Source organism: Pogoniulus pusillus, chromosome 13 (assembly GCF_015220805.1).
Source record: "Pogoniulus pusillus isolate bPogPus1 chromosome 13, bPogPus1.pri, whole genome shotgun sequence".
Taxonomy (NCBI): domain Eukaryota; kingdom Metazoa; phylum Chordata; class Aves; order Piciformes; family Lybiidae; genus Pogoniulus; species Pogoniulus pusillus.
The window spans coordinates 23,441,306-23,466,708 of NC_087276.1; the positions used below are offsets into that span (position 1 = coordinate 23,441,306).

General features: G+C 48.9%; 1 protein-coding gene across 2 annotated transcripts in view; it reads left to right on the plus strand.

Moving 5' to 3' along the window:
• The window catches only part of LOC135180782 (voltage-dependent T-type calcium channel subunit alpha-1H-like), a 171,001-nt gene that overhangs the window by 126,453 nt on the left and 19,145 nt on the right, over positions 1 to 25,403 (plus strand). The window contains exons 23-27 of one of the 2 annotated variants that reach the window (XM_064153524.1): positions 266 to 458; positions 11,240 to 11,391; positions 15,354 to 15,463; positions 16,692 to 16,825; positions 17,971 to 18,041. In XM_064153524.1, coding sequence (XP_064009594.1) covers positions 266 to 458; positions 11,240 to 11,391; positions 15,354 to 15,463; positions 16,692 to 16,825; positions 17,971 to 18,041 — 660 coding nt within the window. Of the gene's footprint in view, positions 1 to 265; positions 480 to 11,239; positions 11,392 to 15,353; positions 15,464 to 16,691; positions 16,826 to 17,970; positions 18,042 to 25,403 lie in introns of both variants that reach the window. The other variant, XM_064153525.1, reaches the window with a different exon arrangement.

Genomic DNA, 25,403 nt, shown 5'->3' on the forward strand with positions numbered 1-25,403 from the left:
CCTGTGCAACCTGCTCTGGGTGAACATGCTCTAGCAGGGGAGTTGGACTTGATAATCTCCAGAGGTCCCTTCCAACTCTTATCATTCTGTGGTTCTGTGAAACTGCTTTGGGAAAGATCTCATAACTCCTCCCAGCCCTCTCCTGCTCCCCACAAAAGTGGGCTGTGCTGTCATGTTACTACAGAGTGCCAAGTACCCTGACTTATCACACATCTTGTCTGTGCTGCTTCTCCTCTCTCTTGTTTTTAATTCCCCACCTTACCAGCCCATCCAGAACCATAACCCTTGGATGCTTCTCTACTTCATCTCCTTCCTGCTCATCGTCAGCTTCTTCGTGCTCAACATGTTTGTGGGGGTAGTGGTGGAGAACTTTCACAAGTGCCGACAGCACCAGGAGGCAGAGGAGGCTCGGCGGCGCGAGGAGAAGCGGCTGAGACGCTTGGAGAAAAAGCGCAGGAGTAAGGAGATATACCTGTCTGGTCGGTAGACTGTGTTACAAACCAAAATCTTTCTGAGCCCTGCCTGCTCCCAAAGCAAGATTTTCATTTTCCTTTGGTTTTGTTTCCATGGGATTGGAGAGGTTGTTTTGCTTCGTTACCTCTTTGGCGGTACCTTAAGCCTCGGGTTGTCTACGCCTCGGAATTGTCCATCACGAGCCTGATGTAAAGCATTACCTGTTTACTTGGCTGGGGAGAAAATCCTCCCCCAAGCAGTGGCTTCTATCGTGCTCTCCAAGGCCAAGGTGTCCCAAGCACCAAGCAGGAGCTCGTGGTGCCGTGAGGGATGCAGTGAGTAAACAGCTGCAATGCTTAACCGACTGCGTGGCTGAAGGGCAGCCCCGAGGGTGGCCCTGTGGCTTAATGTGCCGCTTGCATCTGACGATGGTGGTGGTTTGGTTTCTTACTTCTTTTCTTAGACAAAGTAGTTGTGATGCTTTTTAGAGTCCTAGCGCATGGCCCCGCATGCCCCAAACATGTTGCATGAGGGCATGAGCCCTGGGGAGAGGAACGGAGCCTCGAGATGGGGCCCGTCCAGCAAGTTCTTCTTTGGAAGATGTCCATTACAAGAGACGCTTGTCCAGAAGAGGCTGGGGGAGCCCTTCGCTGCTCAACAATGTGCTGGGACCCACTTTGTCCTTGCAAACATGGAAACACTGGCCAGATGCAGGGCCATTAGGGTGCCACAGAAGGCCTTTAGCTGGAATCTGCTTCTTAGTGGATCTAGCAGGGGCCATCAAGGCAGACCAGAGAAACACCTGAGCTTGTTCTCCTTTCCTGACCCAAACCTCCCAAAGGTTCTCATGGATTCATTCTCACTTCCACTGCTCCTTGGCAGGCTCCAGCAGGGACTAGCTGACAATAGCATCTGGTGGCTACTCCCAGGAAACCAGCCTTTCCAGCTTCCCAGCCAGCTTTAGTGACCATGGACAGCCTGCATTAGATGCTGGCAAGCATTTTGCAGAAGCGAAGGAACATGGCTTGGCCACTGCAATCCAAGATGAGCTTAGTCAGGGATAAGACTTGAGTGTTTCTGGCCTCATTTTTAACAGCAGCCCTGCAGCTCTTTGCCTAGCATTGTGCTGCCCTGTGCCATCTCCTGGAAGGACCTAATATCTCAATGTGACAGTGGTTTGCTGTCTTCCAAACATCAAGCCATAGATAGCCATTTTCAGCTGGGAAAACTGCAGGTATATCAAATATGTTTTGCCTGGCTCTAAGGACACAGCAATCAGAAGCTGTGCTAGTAGGACTTCCAGCCAATTTCCTCCATCTCTCCACACTTGGGTCAAAGCAGACAGCTGTATCTTTTCCACTTCCTCTTCTGCTTTTACAGTCCAGTTTATTAGAGCCATGGGAGACCTCAGCACTAAATGTCTGCACTGTGGTCTCCACAGGACCTTGATGACTGACTGACCTGGCACCAGAGTGAAGGCCAAGCCCATTTCATGTCAGCAGTTGTGAGTTAAGAAGCTGGGTTGAAATGAAAACCAGACCAGACTAGCCAGGGGCAAGCAGACATTGAATCTCTTCAGAGATTTAGAAGACTTCAAATGCAATTTCATTTCCCATTTTGGTGCTTGAGTTTGAGGTTCCAGCTAGGATTAGAAGTGGAAATCCCAAAGGCAACATTTCCAGGGCAGTGAGAGAAATCAGTTTTGTGTTCCCAAGAGTCCTCCTGCTTGTGCAGTATTTCTACCCCCAGTGTGCTCACCCAAGAAGACATTTAGATAACCTGAAGGTTTATATGAAGGGGGGGGAAGCTTATTTACAAGGAACATCAAGCATCCTTAGAGAAAACAGGCTGAGGCACAGGTAAGGAGGGAGCTTAACCACAGCCGGTTGCTGTTCCTGATTAGTAAGTAAATCTCATTACGAGCCTGTCTGCAGCTCGCTGCTTAGACACCAAAAAGAGCCAGGCCCTGTCAAAGTGATGGACACTGCTGCATTGCCCCTCTTTATCCAGCTATCTCCGAGGAGAAAGTCAAGGAGATATTTCAGACACAGACCCAGGCATTGCACAGATGGGGGCTGTAACACACAGGCGGCAGGAGGAGGAGGAGGAGGACAGCTTTCTGGATGGTAATCAAGTCCAATGCAGCATCTGAGAGGCTAAATGCTTGGCCATGTGCTGGGCTTTCAGGTTACCTCAGATCATGTGGCTCTACCTGTGCCTGTTCAGCACGGGGAGCATTAACGAGGTGAAATCAAACAGCAGAGGCACGTTCTGGAAGTTTGCTGTTTACCTTTTAACAGATGTTTCTTGAGAAGTTCTCAGGTTTTCACCTCCTGGGTAAATTAGAAGATGATGGATTCGGTGAAAAACAAATGTGGCAGACTCAGAAAGATGCAAGCTGTGGTTGGTGCCGTGCGTGGCAGTGTCTGTTGCAGGGTTGGAGGGGGTGGGGGGGGATGTCTGTGTGCATGTGCAAGAGTGGGATGCTGCCCAGGGACAACAGGGTGGTCAGCTTTCTGTGGACCCTGGGATCCTGGGATGGACAATGGGATCCTGGGGCACATTAAGAGTGTGTCCAGCAGATCAAGGGAGGTTCTCTGCCTCTGCTCTGTCCTGGTGAGACCCCATCTTGAGTACTGTGTTCAGTTTTGGGCTCCCCAGTTTAAGAGGGACAGGGATCTGCTGGAGAGGGTCCAGCAGAGGGCTATGAGGATGATTATGGGACTGGAGCACTGCCTGATGAGGAGAGGCTGAGGGACCTGGGGCTGCTTAGTCTGGAGAAGAGAAGACTGAGAGGGGATTTGATAAATGTCTGTAACTATCTGAGGGCTGGGGGTCAAGAGTGGGGGACAGGCTCTGCTCACTTGCTCCCTGTATAGGACAAGGAGCAGTGGATGGAAGCTGCAACACAGGAGGTTCCAGCTCAACACAAGAGGGAACTTCTTTACTGTCAGTGTCACAGAGCACAGGAACAGGCTCCCCAGAGAGGTTGTGGAGTCTCCTTCTCTGGAGACTTTCAAGGCCTGTCTGGATGCATTCCTGTGTGACCTGAGCTAGATTCTATGGTCCTGCTCTGGCAGGGGGATTGGACTTGATGATCTCTTTGGGTACCTTCCAGCCCCTGACATCCTGTGACCCTGGAGCTCTGTGCCATACTCATGGAGGAATGGGTGAGAAGCCAGTCCCTATGGGCAGGGTGGGCACAGATCAGTGATTCTTTGGAGGAGCAAGGAGACTATCTTGGGAAGCCCAGCAGAGAGCTTTGCTTTTACTTCAGTTTCTAGCACTTGGCCTGAAGAGATCATAAGAGGAGGCAGAATTAGGGCTGTTAACAAGAGCAAAATCCAGCATAGCCAACATGTACCATCTGAGCAATGCCCACCCATCTAGACTTGTCCTGTATGCCTGGCATCACATCTGTGTGTCCTGTCTGCAATGTCCTCTGTGTGTAGCAGCCCTGTGTGTGTTTCTGTGTGCTGAGGTCTTTGGGATCTGCAGGTGCCTACATGCACAGAAACACACCACTGAGAGGTGGGCTTGGGCTCAGGCCTGGAAATGGGGTAAACCTCTGCTAGATGCAATAAACCTATGCCTGGATTAGGCTCTGCAGACTGGATCCAGGATTTGGACCCTCTGTACAGAGCTGTGAGCCTGGCAGAGAGACTGAATAGAGCAATAGAGTCCTTTAGGTTGGAAAGAACCTTTAAGATAATTGAGCCCAACCATTAACCCAGCTCTACCAGGTCTCCCCTAAGCTGTGTCACTCAGCACCACATCTACACAGCTTTTCAATCCCTCCAGGGATGGGGACTCCAGCACTGCTCTAGGCAGCCTGTTCTAGGGGTTGACAAGCCTTTCAGGGAAGGATTTGCTCTTTGTGTCCAACCTAAACCTCCCCTAGTGCAATTTGAGGCCATTTCCTCTTGTCCTATCATTTGTGCCTTGCATTGCTGCATAGTGGGGACAGCCATGCAGCAGGACACCTCTCCTTCATCAGACCCTGTGCAGGTGGGAAGATAAAGCATCACATGTCTGCTTTAGGAGTACTCTTCAGGCCTTTCAGGAACCTTTCAGGGAGGTCCCTCTAAGCCCACACCTCTGCTGTCTCCTGTCAGGGAGGTCCCTCTCAGCCCACACCTCTGCTGTCTCCTGTCAGGGAGGTCCCTCTCAGCCCACACCTCTGCTGTCTCCTGTCAGGGACGTCCCTCTCAGCCCACACCTCTGCTGTCTCCTGTCAGAGAGGTCCCTCTCAGCTCATACCTCTGCTGCCAAACACCACTTCAAACCTTTCCACAAATCTTCTTGTCTCCCACCTGAGGGCTAGTCCTTCGAAGGGACTGGGTCAGGGTGGCACCTCATGCCCCTTGTCAGTGTGTCCTGTGACAAGCATCACTCAATGCACCAGCAACAGAGCTCATGGTCCCAACATCACAACCCAGCACCAGCCACAGGGCTAGCACTGGAAGAAGGTACTGGGCCCACCAATTAACTCTGCTCACAGGACAAAAGAGAGCAGGGGGCTGGACTTGAACACACCATAGAAATGCACTTAGAATCATAGAATCAGCCAGGTTGGAAGAGACCTCCAAGATCATCCAGTCCAACCTAGCACCCAGCTCTAGACAATCAACCAGACCATGGCACTAAGTGCCTCATCCAGGCTTTGCTTCAACACCTCCAGGGATGGCAACTCCACAACCTCCCTGGGCAGCCCATTCCAATGCCAATCACTCTCTCTGCCAACAACTTCTTCCTAACATCCAGCCTAGACCTCCCTTGGCACAACTTGAGACTGTGTCCCTTTGTTCTGTTGCTGCTTGCCTGGCAGAAGAAACCAACCTCAGCTGGCTACAGCCTCCCTTCAGGTAGTTGTAGACAGCAATGAGCTCTGCCCTGAGTCTTCTCTTCTGCAGGCTGCACACCCCCAGCTCCCTCATCCTCTCCTCATAGGGTTTGTGTTCCAGGCCCCTCACCAGCTTTGTTGCCCTTCTCTGGACACCTTCCAGCACCTCAACATCTCTCTTGAATTGAGGAGCCCAGAACTGGACACAGCACTCAAGCTGTGGCCTGACCAGTGCTGAGTACAAGGGCAGAATAACCTCCCTTGTCCTTCTGGCCATACTGTTCCTGACCCAGGCCAGGATGCCATTGGCTCTCTTGGCTTTAAAGGCAAGGGTGGCACAGTGTCTTTTTCTCTCATGGGAAGGCAGTCAAGATAAACCAGCACATTTTTCTGAGACAGGCACTGCCTCCATCTACTACATCTGCTATGTAAATAAGTGTAGAGTAATTGAATAATCCTGCAGCTCCTAAGCCTTTAATGAGGTTTTCAGAAGACAGAGACCAAAAGCAGCCTCCCCAGATGAAAGTTTCTGATGAAAAACACAAGATTGGCTCGATTGGGAGCCGGGGCCAAAGCCAGCCCGGCTGTGTCTGTGATGAAGCCAGCAGCCCATGGAGCAGGACACAGTGTCAGGTCAAATGTAGGCAGTGCTCAGGGCTTCAAAGGCTGCAACAGGGGCTGGGTGACACTGTGTGCCAAAAGCAGTGCAGGAAAAGCTGGAAGTACCTGAAAAAATCCCAGGGAGGCCCCAGCTAGGGAGGAGAGGGTGCATGCCAGCAGTGTCACCAAGTCACTGGGAAGAGCCCAAAGCCTGAGAAGGCAGAAAAGGTAAATCATAGAATGTCAGGCTGGTTTGGGCTGGATGGGACCATTAAAGTTCATAGAATCAAGCAGGTTGAAAGAGACTTCCAACATCATCCAGTCCAACCTATCCCCCAGCCCTAGCCAGTCAACTAGACCATGGCACTAAGTGCCTCATCCAGCCTTCTCTTGAACACCTCCAGGCACAGTGACTCCACCACCCCCCTGGGCAGCCCATTCCAATGGGAAATCACTCTCTGTGAAGAACTTCCTCCTAACATCCAGAGAACTTCCCCCTAACATCCAGTTCTCTTCTGCAATCCCCCTGCAGTCAACAGGGACATCTGCAAGTAGAGCAGGTTACTCACAGCCCCAGACAACCTCACCTGGAATGAGTCCAGGGACTGGGGCATCCACCACTTCTCTGGGCAACCTGGGACAGGGTCTTACGACCCTCCATGTAAAAGATGTCTTCTCTCTCTCTACTCCAAACTTCCTCTTTTTAGATTAAGCCATCACCCCTTGTGTTGTCACAACAGGCCCTGCTAAAGAGTCCTTCCCCATTTCTCTCACAGACTCCCTCTAAGTACTGAAAGGCCACCAGAAGATCTCCCTGCAGCCTTCTCTTCTCCAGGCTGAACACCCCCAACTCAGCCTGGCCTCACAGCAGGGGGCTTCCAGCCCTCCCATCACTACTGTGGCCTCCTCTAGCCCCACACCAACAGGTCACAGTATCACAGTATCACAGTATCACCAAGGTTGGAAGAGACCTCACAGATCATCAAGTCCAACCCTTTACCACAGTGCCCAAGGCATCTCTGCCATGCTGAGGACTCCAGAGCTGGCCCCAGCATTGCAGGTGAGGTCTCAGCAGAATGGAGGAGAAGGGCAGAATCCTCTCCCTCAGTAGTGGAATCATCATCAACAATCCTTTGTCCTGCTTTCTGCTTTGTTCCAGAGGAGCACAAACACTGCCATGCTTCTCTGAGGCACTTCCCAACACAGTGCTGAGCCCCTGGGCATTGTAGAAAGAGTCCAGTTTTTATTGAAGACCCAGCAGAGATGCTTTCAGAGCCTTCCTCCCTAGGGGTGAGCAATGGTGGGCACCACACAGTGGTACTTATGCTAGTCCATCCCCTCAGTTCCACAGCCAGCAGAAACATCTGAGCTGTAACTAAGAATTTGGGCACTGCATACTTGAGTGTTTTGTACCTCCAACTAGGGACTTATCAAAACATCTTTGCTTATTTTTCCAGGCAGCTGCAGGTACAGAGCTCCTCTGTGCCAAGCATGCATATAAACCCATTAGGGCTTTCTAATGTTTCATGCAGAGGAGAATAATGGAGGAGTTGTAGCTAGCAATTGTAATGCCAACCTAAATGCTTTTAAGCTAGCAGACAGTGCTTCATTAATTTCCATGTCAGCAGAATTACAAGCAAAGGAGTTTAAATGCTCTGCAGAGAGGTGAGAGTCAAGCATTAGCCAAGAGCTAGAAGTGGGAGAGAAGAAGGTCTGTGGTCTTCCTTTTGCTTATGTGTGATGGTTTCTCCTTTCCCCTCCTGCACTGTTCCCAACTCAAGCCATCTCCTGCAGCTGAAGGGATGCTTGGCTGTGTTTGATAGAAGTCTGCTGGTTGGTTGATGGGAGTCTTATCCCACAAACCATTTTCCTGGAGACACCAGGCACAGGTTGCTTGTTGCCTGCTGTAATGGATGATGCATTAGGCCTCCTGCTTGCTGTCCCCACTGTTCTGCTCACATGGGATCTCCTGCAGCCCCCACGCCTCTGGCTGAGCAGGCTGCGGCACTAGGTGTATGCAGTGAATGCTTGCACCCAAAGTGGGGGAAATAACATAGTGTAGTCTCACTAAGAGATGAAAATGTCTGTCTTAGCTGAGAGGAAGCCAGAGCCACTTGCTGTGCTGTGGGCTGAAGTGAAACTGTTCCTAAAGGGACTGGGACTGTGCAATGACCCAGCAGAGCTTGGGGCTCTGAGAATCGCACAGAATGCGTTGGGCTGGAAGGGACCCTCAAAGGTCATCTTTTCCAATCCCCCCTGCAGTGAGCAAGGACAACAGAATCTCTCCAACTAGATCAGGTTGCTCAGGGCCCTATCAGGTTTGACCTTGAATGTCTCCAAGGAGGGAGCCTCCACCACATCTCCAAGCAACCTGTTCCAGTGTTTCACTACTCTCATTGTAAAGAGCTTCCTTCTTATGTCTAATGTCCTGCTTGGAGCAGGTCAGAGCTGCAGTGCAGCTGTGTGGCTCTTCTTTCACTGCTTTCCCCCTGCTGCAACCCTTCTGCCTTCATGGGACTGTCCTCACCCAGCAGCAGCATTGCAAGAGCAGAAGCTGGCCTGTTCCTCCTGCACACCCCTGCTCACTGCCCTTAGCCTCGCATGAGCAGTATCTCCTCTAATGGACATTGCATGGGTTAGTGCACGACAGTGTTTTGCATGTGTTCCCACACCTTGTCAACTTAAGCCTGGACTGTCCTTGTATGTGTGTCCCCAGGAGAAGTCTCTTTTCCATTTGTGAACCTGGCTTCAGGGGTGGAGTGCATCCCAAATGAGGAAAAGCATTTCCTAGAGCTCCTTCATCCCAGCTCAAGTTAAACCTGTCCCAGGTTTTCTGAGCAACCAGTTGACCTGGTTTAGCCAGCACTGAGCACTGCTGAGTGCCTCTGAGACACTTTTCACACACTAAACCAGATCCACATTTATGGTTGGGTGGTTCCTCCTTACTATTTATACAATCCAGATCACATAGAGAGAGAGCTGTGCTGCTGACAAGCAGTCTGGAAGCTTTTCTCTTCAGCAGCTTTGCCCTGGAAAAATGTCTTCTTGTGAGTGTGCTTTAGAATGATGTAAACAGTCTACAGAACTTAAGGAACCCCTGATCTGCTGCTGATCAGCTAATCAATGGCTGCATTTGGGCAGCTTCAAGAGCAGCTGCAGTCACCTACAGCCTGTTTGCTTGATGTGCTGCTACCTACACCCTGCCCAACACTAACCTTCTTCTGAGATCCAAGTCATTAATAAATAGTCCCTTAACAGAACATTTGACTACTGGGGGTATTCTCAGACCTCCCAACAAGCTAATTCTTTTCTTTAGCATTCCCAAGAAGACATTTCCTCCTCCCCCCTCTAAAAAACTATAAGGAAAAGCATGTCATAATCCTGCCTACACATGAAAGGACATTGTGCAGACCTCAACAAATAAAATACTGCAATGTTTTTACTTCTTAGACCGGAACATTAACCCAGCTCAGTAGCAGAGACAGCCCTACCACTCCAGGATGACTTGGTAGGACTAAAAAGCACATGAAAGCAACAGCCAAAAAAAAATGTATTCAATAACAATTGTGCTTGCTTTCATCTTGTTTTTCCACACCCATTAGCACACACACAAGAAAAAATGAAGCCTAGGTGACCCTGGCCAGAAGGAAATGTTTTTCAAATACCTTCACTCTGCTTTCAACTACCAGGGGGAAAAAAAAGCAGTGGTTGAAAGAAAGTAGCAGATTCTGTTTCCCTTTATCCAATTATTTTAGGGATTTGGATGCTAATCTGGCACTGACACAAAAAAAAACCCAACCCAAAACACTCACCCACATTTCAAGAGTCATTCCATCTGAAGGAGGTTAGCAAGATGAGAGGAGTGGAAGATCATAGAATTACAGAATGGTTTGGGTTGAAAGGGACCTCAAAAGGTCATCCAGTCCAACCCCCACTGCACTCAGCAGGGACATCCTCCATCTGCTCAGAGCCTTGTCCAGCCTCACCTCAAACAGTTTCATGGATGGAGCCTCAGTTACCTCCCTGGGCAACCTGTTGCAGTGTTCCAGCACCTTCATGGTGCAGAACTTGTTCCTCACATCCAATCTAAATCTGCACTGCTCTCATTTCAAACCATTGCCCTCGTCCTGTTGCTGCAGGCCTTTGCAAACAGTCCCTCTCCAGGGATGTGTTTCAGGAGGCCACTGAGTACTTTTAAACTCACTTCCCTCCTCGTAAGGTGGAGCCCCTGCCTTGTTCTCAGCTCCTCCTGCGTTTAAAGCTGATTTTGCCAAAACGTTTGCACAAAGCCCTCTCTGATAAGAGCAATCCTGCTCTGACTTAGTATGACCTAACATGTCTCTTCCACCTGCAGAATCTACAGTCACCCTGACTTTGGCCTCTTTGAATATTTACATTTCTGAAGTCTGAGAAGAATTTAACTCCATCCAAGTGCCCACGGCCATCTCGTGGTCACAGGCTAAGTTGAGAGACACAACACAGTAAATACAACCAGGTCCCAGGGCAGTGTCCAAACACTCTCCCTGGGACAGCCTCAGAAACTTGGTCATGTGCAGCAATTTCCTCATTCCAAAGAGAAGAAAGGAGTCAGGACCAGAGGCAGACATAAGATTCACAATGTCCTAGCCTGAATGGCTTTTTAGATGCAACCATTCCCTTGGGTTTGTATTTCCAGAGGACCTTGTGTGTCAAGACAGACGCTGAGCACCCTGCTGCATTGCTGTTCAAGCTCCTCTGTGTGCTAAGCCTCATGCATGTGTCCTGTTTTGCCACAGGTATCACTGTGGGGTTTTTTAGACCTCAAAAATACACCAGAAGTCACAGAAGCTGAGCTCAGGTTATGTTCTTCTCTTACTTGGAACATGCCTGACATCAGCAGGATTAGGAGAGATGCCTGTCAGAGTCCAGAGCGATGAGCCCTGCCTGAAGTCTTTCCTCTAAACTGGAGTTGAAGCTTTGCTGGGCTTGGCTTTGGGTCTCATTTCCATGCTGCTTCTCACCCTTTCTGCTTTCTGATGAGAGTTCCGCTAAGTGGTTGTCCTCTAACCTGAGGAAGAACAGTAGGGACAGAGAGCACTTGGGACTAAAACAGACCTGGTGGCCAAAGCTGTGGCGATCACTCCCGCAGGCACAAGAGGTTTGGCTCAGCCTGACAAACCCCACTGTGGTTCACGAAGGTCCTAGACAGAAGCATTTGATCACCTGAAGTGACGTGCTCGGGTCAGTGCTCCCACATGCTGAACCCGGGCGTGTGCAAGGCACGACCCAGCGACCGCCTTGCGCTGGCTGCCGAGCATGCAGCAGGGCTGCGCTCATCCCTTTGCCGCTCTTTGTCTTCCACAGAAGCCCAGCGCAGGCCTTACTATGCTGACTACTCCCCGGCACGGAAGTACATCCACAGCCTCTGCACCAGCCACTACCTCGACCTCTTCATCACCTTCATCATCGGGGTCAATGTCATCACCATGTCGATGGAGCACTACAACCAGCCAAAGGTAAGAGGCACCCATCAATGTGCCAGCTGTGAAACAGCAGGAGTGTGGGGGCAGCAGGAGGATCCAAGGATCATCCTGTTCACCAGTAGGGTCCAAAGCCAGCTCTGCTTCTCTGGAGTCATTCCCTACTGGTGCAAACCCTGAGCAGGCTTCAGGGTTACCACTGCAATCCGTCTGACTTCAGGCCAGCTTATAGCATGCAGGAGTCGCCTCCCCAGCTGACAGCCTGAGTTCCCAGCTCTTGCTTGAGAAAGCAGAGAATAAAGCTAGTAGAGAGCAAGCTAACACCTACTAGGAAAAGACCAGTCCAAATATTTCCTCTCCTGATCCCAGCTGTGCCTTGCTCCACAGAGTGCCAAACAGCCCAGAGTTTCAGAATGTTCCCTTAAGAGATGCAAATATGAAGTTAATGCATGCAGAGCAACGTTTCTTTTCCTCTATGACTTTAGAATAAACCAACTCTTAAGCACAACCCTTCTGTATCTATCATAAACCCTGCTTTCCCAAGAAGACCTCTGCCATAAATCCTACAGCCTGGGCCTTCACTGCCTGCATTAATCCTCCAGCACTTTGTCTGTCATGGAGCTCTAAACTCAGTGTTGACTTTTCTTCTACTGCCTGGTCTGCCAGGTAACCTGCAGCTACCTCCTGGAAGCTAAGCTAGAGGAGCATTAAGCTTGGGTAGTTTACACCAGCTGGCTGTGTGCTGTTCTGTGCCCTTAATTCCTTTTCACAACAGCCTTTGTTTTGCATGTAAATGTTACTGATTCAGATTAAGGCTTATTTATGCTTGGTTTGCATTCAGGTTTATAGCATTGTGTTTTATGTGAGTATAAAACATCACAAATCATACAAGATTCCAGGCTCGGGCAGCATGCTTCAGATGAAATAGTAAATCATCCCACATTCTTCTAAGCTGACATTACATTTCAGGCACCAAAACCAAAATAGGGATAGTGATGTGCTGGGGAGTGCCACACTCTCAGCTGTGGCTCTAAAAAAAGATCAGTGCATGGTCAGCTCACCCATCTGGGGTCAGCAAAGCACAGTGATAGAATCACAGAATCATGGAAACACAGAATCTTAGACTCATAGAGTCACAGAAATACAGAATCAGAGAACTGCAGAATCATGGAACTGCAGAATCACAGAATCAGAACTGCAGAATCATGGAATTGCAGAATCAGATAATCATAGAATCCAGAATCATAGAACTGCAGAATCATAGAATCATAGAACTGCAGAATTATGGAATTACAGAATCAGAACTGCAGAATCATGGAACTGCAGAATCACAGAATCATGGAATTGCAGAGTCAGATAATCATAGAATTCAGAATCATAGAATTGCAGAATCAAAGGCTCAAAGAATCATGGAATTGCAGAATCACAGAATCAGAACTGCAGAATCATAGAAGTGCAGAATCATAGAATTGTAGAATCATGGAATTGCAAAATCACAGCATCATAGAAGTGCAGAATCATAGAATCACAGAGTCATAGAAGCACAGAGTCACAGAATCATAGAACTGCAAAATCATAGAATTGCAGACCCACAGAATCATAGAATTGCAGAATTACAGGATCACAGAATTGCAGAATCAGAGAATCATAGAACTGCAGAATCATAGAACCACAGAATCATAGGAGTGCAGAATCATAAAATCATGGAACTGCAGAATCATAGAATTGCAGAATTATGGGGTGGTTGTTGTTGTTGTTGGGAAAGACCTCTAAGGTCATCAGGTCCAGCTGTGATCACACAGATGTGATGAGGAGAGCTTGAGGCTTCTTCTGTTAACAAAGCAGATGTTGCTTTGCAGACTCCTCCATGGTGTGTTATTTCCAGTTGTGTCTGGTTTGCTGGTCGCAGGCTTACAGGATGTCAGGGATTGGAAGGGAACCAAAGAGATCATCCAGTCCAACCTCCCTGCCAGAGCAGGACCACACAGTCTAGCTCAGGTCACACAGGAATGCATCCAGACAGGCCTTGAAAATTTCCAGAGAAGGAGGCTCCACAACTTCTCTGGGGAGCCTGTGCCAGTGCTCTGTGACCCTTACAGTAAAGAAGTTGCCCCTTGCGTTGAGGTGGAACCTCCTGTGCTGCAGCTTCCATCCATTGCTCCTTGTCCTATCCCAGGGAGCAAGTGAGGAGAGCAAATGTTCAATGTTTGTTGTTATATTTTATTATAAGAGACCTGCATAACATTCCAGGTCAGTCTTGATGGGGCTCTTAGCAACCTGCTCTAGCTGCAGATGTCCCTGCTTGCTGCAAGGGGGTTGGATTAGATGACCTTTAAAGGTCCCTTCCAACCCAAACCATTCCATGATTCCACATTTAACAGCATTCCTCTTCCCTCCCTCCTTTCCCCACATCCCTACCCAACCAAAAATGCTGTTTCACTCTACCACTAGCTATTTTAAGGCCCCAACAAGATCCTGCTGCTATTGTTGGCCTCCAGTTCCAATGAAATCCATTCTAAACACTCATCATCTTGAAGTATAAACACTGCAGATTCCTGACTTCCGAGAGCAGCTCTATAGAGAGCCTGAGCATTGCACCAAATATGGACATACTTTGCCCAGCTCTAGGGATGTCACATTTTTCAAGAAGGCAAGAACTAAGCCATCTCCAATATTATTTCTTGTGTCTGATTGCTTCAAACAAAACCTTTGTCCCAAGGATTGCCACGCTGGAATAAAGAAATGATGCATCAAGCCTTTGACTCCACCCAAGGCTGAGCTGTGCAGCAGTAAACGTTATTAGGGAAGGGGATAAACATTTCTCTCTGTCTCAGACTGAACAATTTATGAGTCAAGGTTGGAGGATTGATAGCTTTTGTCATTTTATTTTTTGCATAACTGGTGTTAGTGCTTGTGAGGGTCTTGTTTGCATCAGTGTCTGGGCTCTAACTGAGTGCTGCTGTGTGGTTTAGTGCAGGGTTTTTTTGTAGCTGCACTTTGCAGGTATTAGGACTTTACTTCTTAGATCTAGACAGGCTGGAGGGTTGGGTGTAGGGACACTTAATAATGCTCTACAAGGGCAAGTGTAGGGTCTGGAACCTGAGGAGCAATAAACCCCCCTGCACCAGTATGGATGAGGGGCTGACCTTCTGGAAAGCAGGTCCAAAGGTGCCATGGTCTAGCCTTGAGCTCTGTGGTAAAGGGTTGGACTTGATGATCTGTGAGGTCTCTTCCAATCCTAATACTGTGATACTGTGACCTGGGGGTGCTGGTGGGCCCAGTTCAGCACAAGCCAGCAATATGCCCTCGTGGCCAAGAAGGTGGATGGTCTCCTGAGGTGCATTAAAGAAGAACGTGAGCAGTAGGTCAAAGGAGGTTCTCCTCCACCTCTACTCTGCCCTACAGAGGGCACAATTGGAGCATACTGGGTCTAGTTCTGGGCTCCAGTGTGAGAGGGATAGGAAAACTACTGCAGAGAATCCAGTGGAGGCTACAAAGATGCTGAAAGGTCTGGAGCATCTCTGTGAGCAGGAAAGGCTGAGAGCCCTGAGGCTGTTTAGCCTGGAGAATAGCAGCCCCAGAGGGGATCTTCTCAATGCTCAGCAAGAGCTAGAGGGTGGGGGACAAAGGGATGGGGCCAAGCTCTTTTCATTGATGCTGAGCCACAGGACAAAAGGAAATGGGTGCAAACTGGAACCCAGGAGGTTCCATCTGAACAGAAGGAAAGATCTCTTTGGTGTGAGGGTGCTGGAGCCCTGGAGCAGGCTGCCCAGAGAGGTTATGGAGCCGCCTTCGCTGGAGAGATTCCAAACCTACCTGGACACTGTGATTCTGGGCAAGCTGCTGTGAGTGCCCCTGCTTTAGCAGGGGGATTGGACTGGATAACATCCAGAAGTCTCTTCAAACTCCCACCATGCTGGGATCTCTGTGCCTATGTTAAGTAAGGGCTCTAGAAAAGGACCATTTTGGGCTAATCTAACTGGTCTCTCTCTTTTCAGTCCCTGGATGAAGCCCTGAAGTACTGCAACTACGTGTTCACCATCGTTTTTGTGTTTGAGGCAGTTCTGAAGTTGGTGGCATTTGGGTTTCGGAGGTTCTTTAAGGACAGGTGAGAGTATTTCACAATGCTGGCTGGTTGGGACAGAGTTGTGCTGACCTGGATTTCAAGGCAGATGCTGGATAAATGCAGCCTTGCTTTCATTGTACTACATGCTGTGTGCAAGAAAGAAAGAGCAAAAAGCTGTCTCTGCAAAGGGCAGAAACTTTATAGTGTGGGAACTAAAATTCTAAGAACTGCTGGCACTATTTTGTAGAAAGAGCTCAGAAAACTTAGAAAGTTCTGGAAGGATTCTTTCCCCTAGTATCTGCCACTCCATGATGCCTCATCAGCTCAGCTTGGAGGTCAGAAACAACCTGGTGACACTAATCCAGTCCTCAGAAGAGTCATTTTGTCAACCTAAGGTCACAGAGTTCCTCAAAACAAGCCTCTTTTGCAGTCCAAGCCAGTCCTTTGGTAGACTGCTGGCTCTGGAAAGCCTTTGACAAAGACAAGATGCCTTCAGATCCCAGCTGCAGAGACCTGCAGATCCTATGCTGCCTCTCATTTAGTCAGGAGTAAATGTGGATGAAAGCACATCGTGGCCACAGCTTGCTGAGGAGCTGGGTAAAATCAGGCACTTTTTCATGAGGCCAGTTTGTTAGCTCCTTTTATCCTGACTGAGCAGCTGGAAACCACTGTAAGCAAAGCACCTATGAGAGAAGATGGGTAGCAAAAATAGGCAGCTTCTTCACATCTTACTGTGCTGGTGTGGAAGGCACTCTCCAAGTGTTAGGAGATACTCAAGTGGGGTAATTCAAGAGCTGGGTGGCATAGCATAGGAGCAGCTGAATTGCATCCCATCAACAGTCTATCCAGAACAGTATCTTGTTCCTGAGAGTGGTTCCACGTGGACAGCAGAGAGACAACTGGGACCTGGAAGTAGGCAGAGACACTTCTCAGTCTGCACTGCTCATATTCAGAGGCCATCTGCAGTGAGTTGCTTTTGTACCACAGAGATCATGGTCCCAGATACAAGACCACACTTAGCAGCTAAACTGCATGTCTTTAAAAGTCATTTGGATGTTGTGCTTGGGGACATGATTTAGGGTGAACCTTGCAGAGTAGGGGTATTGGTTGGACTTTTGGTGATCCTGAGGGTCTTTTCCAACCTGAATGTTTCTGTGATACATCTGTAATAATAATAAAAGACAGGAGGGGCATTTGATGTTTGCTTGTCTGTCCAGGCATGATTTATTTGTGGGGTTTTTTTTTTGTCCTTGATCTTTTTCTCTGTTAGGTGGAATCAGCTGGATTTGGCCATAGTCCTCTTATCCATTGTGGGAATCACACTGGAGGAAATCGAGATGAATGCTGCCCTGCCCATCAACCCCACAATAATACGCATCATGAGGGTGCTGAGAATAGCAAGAGGTATGGTCTGCTCCACAGGTCTCCACCTCTCCCTCCAGACACAGCAGGAAGTGGTTTGGCCAATGCATAGAATCACAGAGTGGTTACAGTTGGAAGGACCGTTAAAGGTCATTGACTTCCATCCTCTCTGCCATGGGCAGTGATGCCTCCTACTAGACCATGTTGCTCAAAGCCTCATCCATCCTGGTCTTAAACACTTCCAGGGATGAGTTATTCTTTCTTTTTCTTTTTTTGGGGGGAATGTTTTTATTCTTCTCACCCTGCTGTTTCAGTTCAATCTGAGAACAGTTAGGAGATCAGGCTGCCAAAAGCCAGCTCAGAGACACGCTGGGTGGGGTGTCATGGGTATTTCCAGTGGTCTCTAATTCAAACATGGCATCTCAGACCTTGGTGCCATGGTCTAGCCTTGAGCTCTGTGGTAAAGGGTTGGACTTGATGATCTGTGAGGTCTCTTCCAACCCTGATGATACTGTGATACTGCGAACTACCTGAAGGGACATTGTAGCCAGGTGGGGGTTGGCCTCTTCTCCCAGGCAACCAGCAATAGAACAAGAAGACACAGTCTCAAGTTGTGCCAGGGTAGGTATAGGCTGGATGTTAGGAGGAAGTTGTTGCCAGAGAGAGTGATTGCCATTGGAATGGGCTGCCCAGGGAGGTGGTGGAGGCACCATCCCTGGAGGTGTTCAAGAAAAGCCTGGCTGAGGCACTTAGTGCCATGGTCTGGTTGACTGGATAGGGCTGGGTGCTAGGCTGGCCTGGATGATCTTGGAGGTCTCTTCCAACCTGGTTGATTCTATGATTCTATGATTTATATTGATACTAGAGTAGGAAGTGGTGGAGAAGGGAGGATCAGAGCTTGAGATGATGCTCCTCACAGATGAATGTCTCCCCATCACTCCCATGTTCCTCCTAGGACATGCTGGAGTTCTGCTGGGTTTGGGTCTGGCTTACTGCTAAGGTTAATTGGTGGGGGAGGCAGTTGGGATGTTCAGATGGTCTGTGGGCCCTGCCAGGATGCAAGGCTGTATGAACAGATGCAAGAGAGATCTAAACCCTCCCTACAAGATCTGAAGCTAAATTTTCTTTAGGGGTTTTGCTTGAAATATTTCCCAGCCCTGCTGACCAGGATTTGATTCTCGTTGTAGTGTTGAAACTGCTTAAAATGGCCACGGGGATGCGAGCTCTGCTGGACACAGTGGTACAAGCACTACCCCAGGTAAGCCCCCAGACTTCATCCATACCCAGATTGTTCCCCTTGGTGGACTCCTGCTTTTGGACCTGGACACAGCAATATATCACCATGTTTGGTGGGCACTAGGAGCCACCTACAGCTTTCCCTGCTGCCACCAGTGCTTTAGCAGGCTTTTGCATGGCACATCCTGCTCACATGGAATGTGTTAGATGGGTGAAGCAGAACGATGGAAAAAGAGTTAAGAGAGAGCCAGTTGCTGGAGGCAGAGCTCTTCTAAATCACAGATTTTCCTGGCAAGTTCAGCAAACACAAGGACAGACAGAGAAAGCTGTTGGTGAAAGTGTTGGAAGCAGACAGCTTTCTCTGTGAGGCAGAAGCAAGCATGTTTATTGACAGCTATTGACAGAGGAGCTGCAGATCTTAAATGGCAAATGGAAGAGATGTTTCTGAGTGTTAAAATCTTGAAGTAGGGTCTCAGATCACCATGAGCTGGATGAGGAACAATGATGTTGCCAATCTTAATGATATTGGATAAGACCCTTCAAGTGTTCAGTTCCTGGGACCACTTCTTATGGATCTATTTCTTTGAAAGAAGGAGGAAAGAAACGTTTTTTCTGACATCCCCTCTCTCAGAAGGATCTGAAGAACATCAGATGAATTCCAAGGAGTTTAGGTCTCCTTTGCTTTTAAAATCTTATGCTATTTAAGCTGTGTGCTGCTAGTTTTTGGGTTTGATGGTCTGAGTCCTAATCCTTCAGCCTTTAGAGTCAGCTTAGCTGCCTACACATTCCAATGTCATATATCACCAGGACCCACCAGATCTTGGTATCCCACCAGACAGAACTGGAAATATTCACTGCCATAATCTACCCAGAAGTGAGAACCAGTAGGAAACCAGCAAAGACCCAGTAGAACCAGCACATGCAATTGTCCCCATATACACCTGTGATGTGCTGGAATGTGCCCAGAGAAGGGCCACGAGGAGGATCAGAGGGTTGGAGCACCTCTCCTACGAGAACAGGCTGAGAGAGTTGGGTTTGTTCAGTTTGGAGAAGAGAAGGCTCCAAGGAGACCTTATTGTGGCCTTACAGTATCTGAAGAGGGCTACAGAAAGCTGGAAGGGACCTTTTAGGGTGTCTGGTAGTGATAGGACTGGGGGGAATGAATCCAAGCTAGAGGAGGGGAGATTTAGATTAGACAGTAGGAAGAAGTTCTTCAGCATGAAAGTGATGAAACACTGGACCAGGCTGTCCAAGGAGGCAGTGGAAGCCTCATTCCTGGAAGGCCAGGTTGGACTTGGCTCTGGGCAACCTGATCTAGTGGGAAGTGTCCCTGCCCATGGCAGGGGGCATAGATCTGGCTGATCCTTAAGGTCTCTTCCAACTCGGACAATTCCATGACTCCTGAGTACAAAGAAGTCCACGTTCTGTTCAAAACAAACTGAAGAACAAGGGGAATTTCTCTTCCTTGGAAAGACTCCTTCACTTTTCATCACCCCCTTAAAGATGTTTCTAATCCGAGACGTTTGCCCATTGATATTCAAATTGCCTTTTCAGTCTAGGATTTTGGCTGAGAAGAAAGCATGGAATTCACCAGCCTGACCCCTGTTTTTGTCTCCTCAAGGAAGCATTTGCTTTGTGTCTCTTCTCTTTCTCCACAAAGCATTGTGATCACAGGGCATAGTTTCTCTCTCTTCTTGTTTTCTCTCCCCCACCACCAAACAATGGAGTGGCTGCAAGCCAGGCTTTTTTTCTTTCCTTGGGCTGCTTTTGCGGTTTACATTCAAACCAAAGTCTCTTTCAAATGGAAATCCCCAAGGATATTCCAAGCAGATCCTGTGCAGATAAAAAATGCCATCGAAGCAGATCTCTTTAAGCAGATCTTGTGCAGATAAAAATGTCATTTGGTCTTGGAGTGAAATGCAGAAAATGAGAAGAGAACTGTGGGAAGACCTCTCTGACAACAACCACTCTTCAGGGGAAGAGTTCCTACCCAAATTAATTTAGCAGCCTAAAACTACAGCTGGAAAATTCTCATTGAATGTGTCTGCTGAGTGACAGGAAAAATTAATTTGATGTTTATTTAGTAAGGTTTTGGGGGAAATTCTTTGTCTGGTGTATGTAGAATGTCCATTTATGGGCTTACCATGACAAAGTCTTGTCATTGCAGTACACTTTTTTGTCTTTCACTTCTGGGTGATTTTCATCACCTTCCTATTTGTTGATTCAGCAGCAGAGGTTGCTGCTGACATCTTCAACTAGAGCAGGTTGCTCAGAGCCTCACCTGGAATCGTTCCAGCAATGGGATGAGATGGAATAGAATAGAATCAACCAGGTTGGAATAGACCTCCAATATCATCCAGTCTAACTTATCACCCAGCCCCATCCAGTCAACTAGACCATGTCTATAGAATAGAATAGAATCAACCAGGCTGGAAGAGACCTCTAAGCTCATCTAGTCCAACTTATCACCCAGCCCCATCCAGTCAACTAGAGCATGCCTATAGAATAGAATTAACCAGGTAGGAAGAGATTTCCAAGCTCATCCAGTCCAACCTAGCACCCAGCCCTAGCCAATCAACCAGACCATGGCACTAAGTGCCTCATCCAGGCTTTTCTTCAACACCTCCAGGGATGGCAACTCCACCACCTCCCTGAGCAGCCCATTCCAATGCCAATCATTCTCTCTGGTATGAACTTCCTCCTGACATCCAGCCTATATCTCCCCTATACTTGAGACTGTGTCCCCTTCTTCTGTTGCTGGTTGCCTGGCAGAAGAGGCCAATTCCACCTGGCTACAGCCTCACTTCAATGGGACACCTACAACCTCTCTGGGCAAGCTGGACCAGGGTCTCACTATCCACACTGTAGAACATTTCTGCCTTCTCTCTAGTCTAAATCTCTCTCTTTCAGTTTCAAATCATCAGCCCTTGTTCTCTCACAACAGGCCTTGCTAAGACATCTGGCCCCAGGTTTCTTACAGGCCCCCTTTAAGCACTGAAAGACCAAAAGATCTCCCCAGAGCCCTCTCTTCTCCAGACTGAACAACCCATCTCTCTTATCTTGTTCTCACAGCAGAGAGCTTGCAGCTCTCCCATCATTGCTATGAACCAACAGGTCCATGTCTCCCATGTGCTGAGTGCTCCAGAGCTGGACCCAGCACTGCAGGCAGTATCCCAGCAGAGCAGAGAAGAGCAGGGGGGGGGCAGAATCCCCTCCCTTTACGTGCTGCCAAGGCTCTGAGGATAGGACATGGACTCCTTTCAGTTCAGGGAGATTTCCTATCCTACTGCATCCCCCTTTTCTCTTAGCCACATGTGTGCCAGTTCAGAGATCTTCTTCTCCTGCACATCTCTTCTCACCATGAGAAGAACAACTGAGGAGAGGCAAGAGAAATAGTAATGGTCCAGGGAAGACCTCAAAATGGCACACCTGCCTTGCCCATCACATCCATGCCCTCAGAGCACCAGCAAATGTTTGGGATAGTGTGAATGCATCATCACGTTCCTGCCACAGCCCAGCTGTGCTTCTACTGTGCTGGCTTTTGGGTTACTCACCTACTTTTAGTAGGCAACTGCTGCTCTGCAGTCTTAAGGCAGTGTTCCCTTTAAAAATAGCAATCCAAGTTTTCCAATTTCACAGCTGATTGGCCAAGAGGTTGAAATAGTAGCAAAGCCATGGCCATCTAGACAGGCTCTGCCAGCCTCAGCTCCCAAGATGTACCCTCATGGCACAGCCTCTTGGAGAACGACTGAAATCTGTCATGGACTTTGAAGTATGAAGTGCTAAAACCAGCTACCCCTGCTGGAAACCTGAAATAGAGCTGGACTGGTGTGACCAGCACTGACTTCATCACTTAGACACTGCCAGCCCTCACTGAGCCAGTTCAGTGCTGCCACTCACAGACCCAAAACGCCACTGTGGTGGCAGAGCTCCACTCCCAGCAGGCACACAGCTCTCACTGAACTTCAGCATGGCTTTGGAAAGCCACCTGGGCTTGGTTTAGAGATGTAAAGTGACAGTGAATCAACCATCCCCCTCTTGATACATTCTTCCAGTAGATGTTTACTCTCTCTCTTTAAAAACAAATCTGAATTTAGTCTGAATTAGCCAAGTGTGGGTCGTTGGGTTTGGGTTTTTCTTATTTCCATTGGCTTTTTTTCCTTCTTGAACTTAGAATCATAGAATCAAACAGGTTGGAAGAGACCTCCAAGCTCATCCAGTCCAACCTAGCACCCAGCCCTATCCTGTCAACCAGACCATGGCACTAAGTGCCTCATCCAGGCTTTGCTTCAACACCTCCAGGGACGGTGACCGAGGGATAAAATAATCCCTTGCAGTCTGACAAGCAGGAGAACATTGAACTCCTTCGATCTCTCAGTATGAAGCAGGCTTTCAAGACCTGTTTCAAGTGTTTTCCTCTTCTTTATGAGCCCTGGCACCATTAAGGCTGGGCAATGAACGCTATCACTCTTGTGCTGCAGCTGAGCAGGCCCTTGGTCACACAGCTGGTGGCTGCACTGGGTTTGTAAGCAGTGTCTGCTCTGGAAGACTCCTGTTTGGTGGGAAACTCTCAGTCTTTTTTGCATCTTTGTTTGCCAGAGTGAGTTCAGCCTTCCTGTCACATGGACTAGAGCACCTCTGTGAGGAGGAAAGGCTGAGAGACCTGGAACTGTTTAGTCTGGAGAAGAGCAGCCTGAGAAGGGATCATAGGATCATAGGATGTTAGGGGTTGGAAGGAACCCAAAGAGATCATCGAGTCCAACCCTCCTGCCAGAGCAGGACAATGCTATCTAACACAGATCACAGAGGAACACATCCAGACAGGCCTTGAAAGGCTCCAGAGAAGGAGACTCCACAACCTCTCTGAGGAGCCTGTGCTAGTGCTCTGTGACCCTTACAGGAAAGAAGTTCCCCCTTGTGTTGAGCTGGAACCTCTAATATCCAAAGGGTGGGGAGCAAAAGGATGGGGCCAGGCTCCTTTTAGTGATGCTCAGGGACAGGACAAAGGGCAGTGGGCACAAACTGGAACCCAGGAGGTTCCATCTGAAGAGGAGAAGAAAATTCTTTGGTGTAGGGGTGCTGCAGCCCTGGAGCAGGCTGCCCAGAGAGGTTGTGGAGTCTTCTCCTCTGGAAATACTCCAAACCCACCTAACCATTGAGATGCTGGGCAAGCTTCTGTGGGTGCCCCAGCTTTAGCAGAGGGTTGGGCTAGTATACCTCTTTATCTTCAAAGCTTGGAACTTCTCCTAGATGGACCTTGTGCCCAGAATAAAACTCCTGATCCTGTCAGTGTCCTGAAGGACCTAATCTGGTTCACTCCTGTCCAAGAGTTTAACTCTTAGTGGTGTTGGAATTCTTGTGCCTATCTCAACTTCAGCTCTTGAAGAGGTTTTCTGGCAGTGTCTTACAGGAGTTGTGGGACAGAAACAATTGTCTGCTTTTGACAGAGGCTGAAAACCCACAGTGATTTTGAAGGTCAGAGAGCAAAACCAGAAATGTCTTACCAGCAGGCATCACAGCTAACACAGGTTTAGAATCATAGAATGGCTTGAGTTGGAAGGGGCCTTAAGGATCACCTAGTTCCAAGCCCCCAGCCACAGCCAGGGACACCCCCCACTTGACCAGGCTGCTCAAATCCTCATCCAGCCTGGTACTAAACACTTCCAAGGATGAGGTATCCCAACTTTTGACAACCCATTCCAGTGTCTCACCACCCTCAGAGTAAAGAACTTCTTCCTAATGTCCAGGTTGACTCTATCCTGCTGTAGTTTCAAACTGTTGCCATTTAGGAAGACAGGTTTATGTGTGCTGTGCTGCACATCAGGGATGCCTGAGAAGTTTGAGCAGTGAAGCAGAGCTTGGTAGGTAAAGAAACCACCTTTCTCCTGGCTGCTAGTGCTGGGCTCTGTGGGACTGAGTGGCTGCTCACTCAGTTCAGCTAGTGGCCTTGTGGTTGCACCAGTGAGGCGACTTTAGCCTCCAAGCTTGTCTGTCTGGACCATGCCACTGGTCCTGGAATTCACACAGATGGGCTCTGTCTTCCAAGCAGACAAATATGTCCATTTTCCTTTGGGTCTAGTGCATAAATTAGCCTGCTTTCCTGCTGCCAGGATTATCACTTTGGCTGGAGAGCGCTGGAAGGAAGATGAGGAGGACTTATGTCCTTGGAAGGGATTGGCAGGGGCTTAGTTTTATGAGAAATTGCTCTTGACAGGCATCCCATGGAGCTGTGTGAGCTGCCTGCATGGACAACTGAGGTGCCAAGGTGTGGGCCAGTGATGCAGAAATCATTGCTGTCAGAGGGGGAAGAGGCATGAGAAGAACTGTAGTGTGCTTCAGCCAGGCATTGCAGGAGTAGGGCAGCAGAAGACATGTTGTTCATCAATGCCTCTCCCAGAGCAGGGAGAGTGGAAGTGAGCAGGGATTAAGGTAGGACCACACAGGTGGCAGTGCAATAGAGGAGTGCTCATGCCCAGGTGGCTGGCATCCTGCTGACCATGTGCACAACCTGGCATATCTCCTCTGTCTGCCTGCAGAGAGAGGCTTTTTACTGATCTAGGTTAGAGGCTGAACTCTAATGGGACAAGCAGTGGTGTTCAGCTACTCACTGAGGAGGCATGAAGTACATGGCAGCCAGGATGTCAGAAGGTCCTGGAGGAATCCCACAGTCTCATCATGGTGGAGGTTGGAAGCAGTCTCTGGAGATTATCCAGCCCAACTCCCCCTGCTAATCAGGGTCACCCACAGCAGCTTGCCCAGCATCACAATGTCCAGGCAGGTTTGGAATCTCTCCAGAGACAGCGACTCCACAACCTCTCTGGACAGCCTGCTCCAGGGCTGCAGCACCCTCACACCAAAGAATTTTCTCCTCCTGGTTCCAGTTTGTGCCTGTTCCACCATGCCCTGTGTCTATGTCTTCTCTCGTGGCTTCTCTGAGGTACTTTAGGATACCAAGACCATCTGCAAATTGTTCTTCATCTCTGCCTCTCTCCTGAAGCCCACAGCCTCCCCTCAACACTGGAGCCACAGCAAGTGATGGATAGTCCCTGGCTGCCAGAGTAGAGGAGTTATCTGTAGCTTTCTTTGCCCAGCCAAAGGCACCAGCCCAAGTCAGGAGGGGTTTGCTGGAGGAGCAGAGCGAGGGCTGACCTGTGCTGCGCTGCTAGAGCAGAACCACTTCTCTGAGCCTGCCTGGGTGACTGGCTGCCAAAGCTGAGCCTGCTGACCAGAGCTGCTCCTAATGGAGAGTCCAACACGCCCATCCCAGCCTTTGGCTGCAGGAGAAAAGTGCCTGGATGTGCTCCCATTCCTCCCAGCAACGTGATTCGTGCATGATCTTTTTCTGGTCTGCTCTCAGTGGATCTCAGAGCTCTTTAGAGCCATT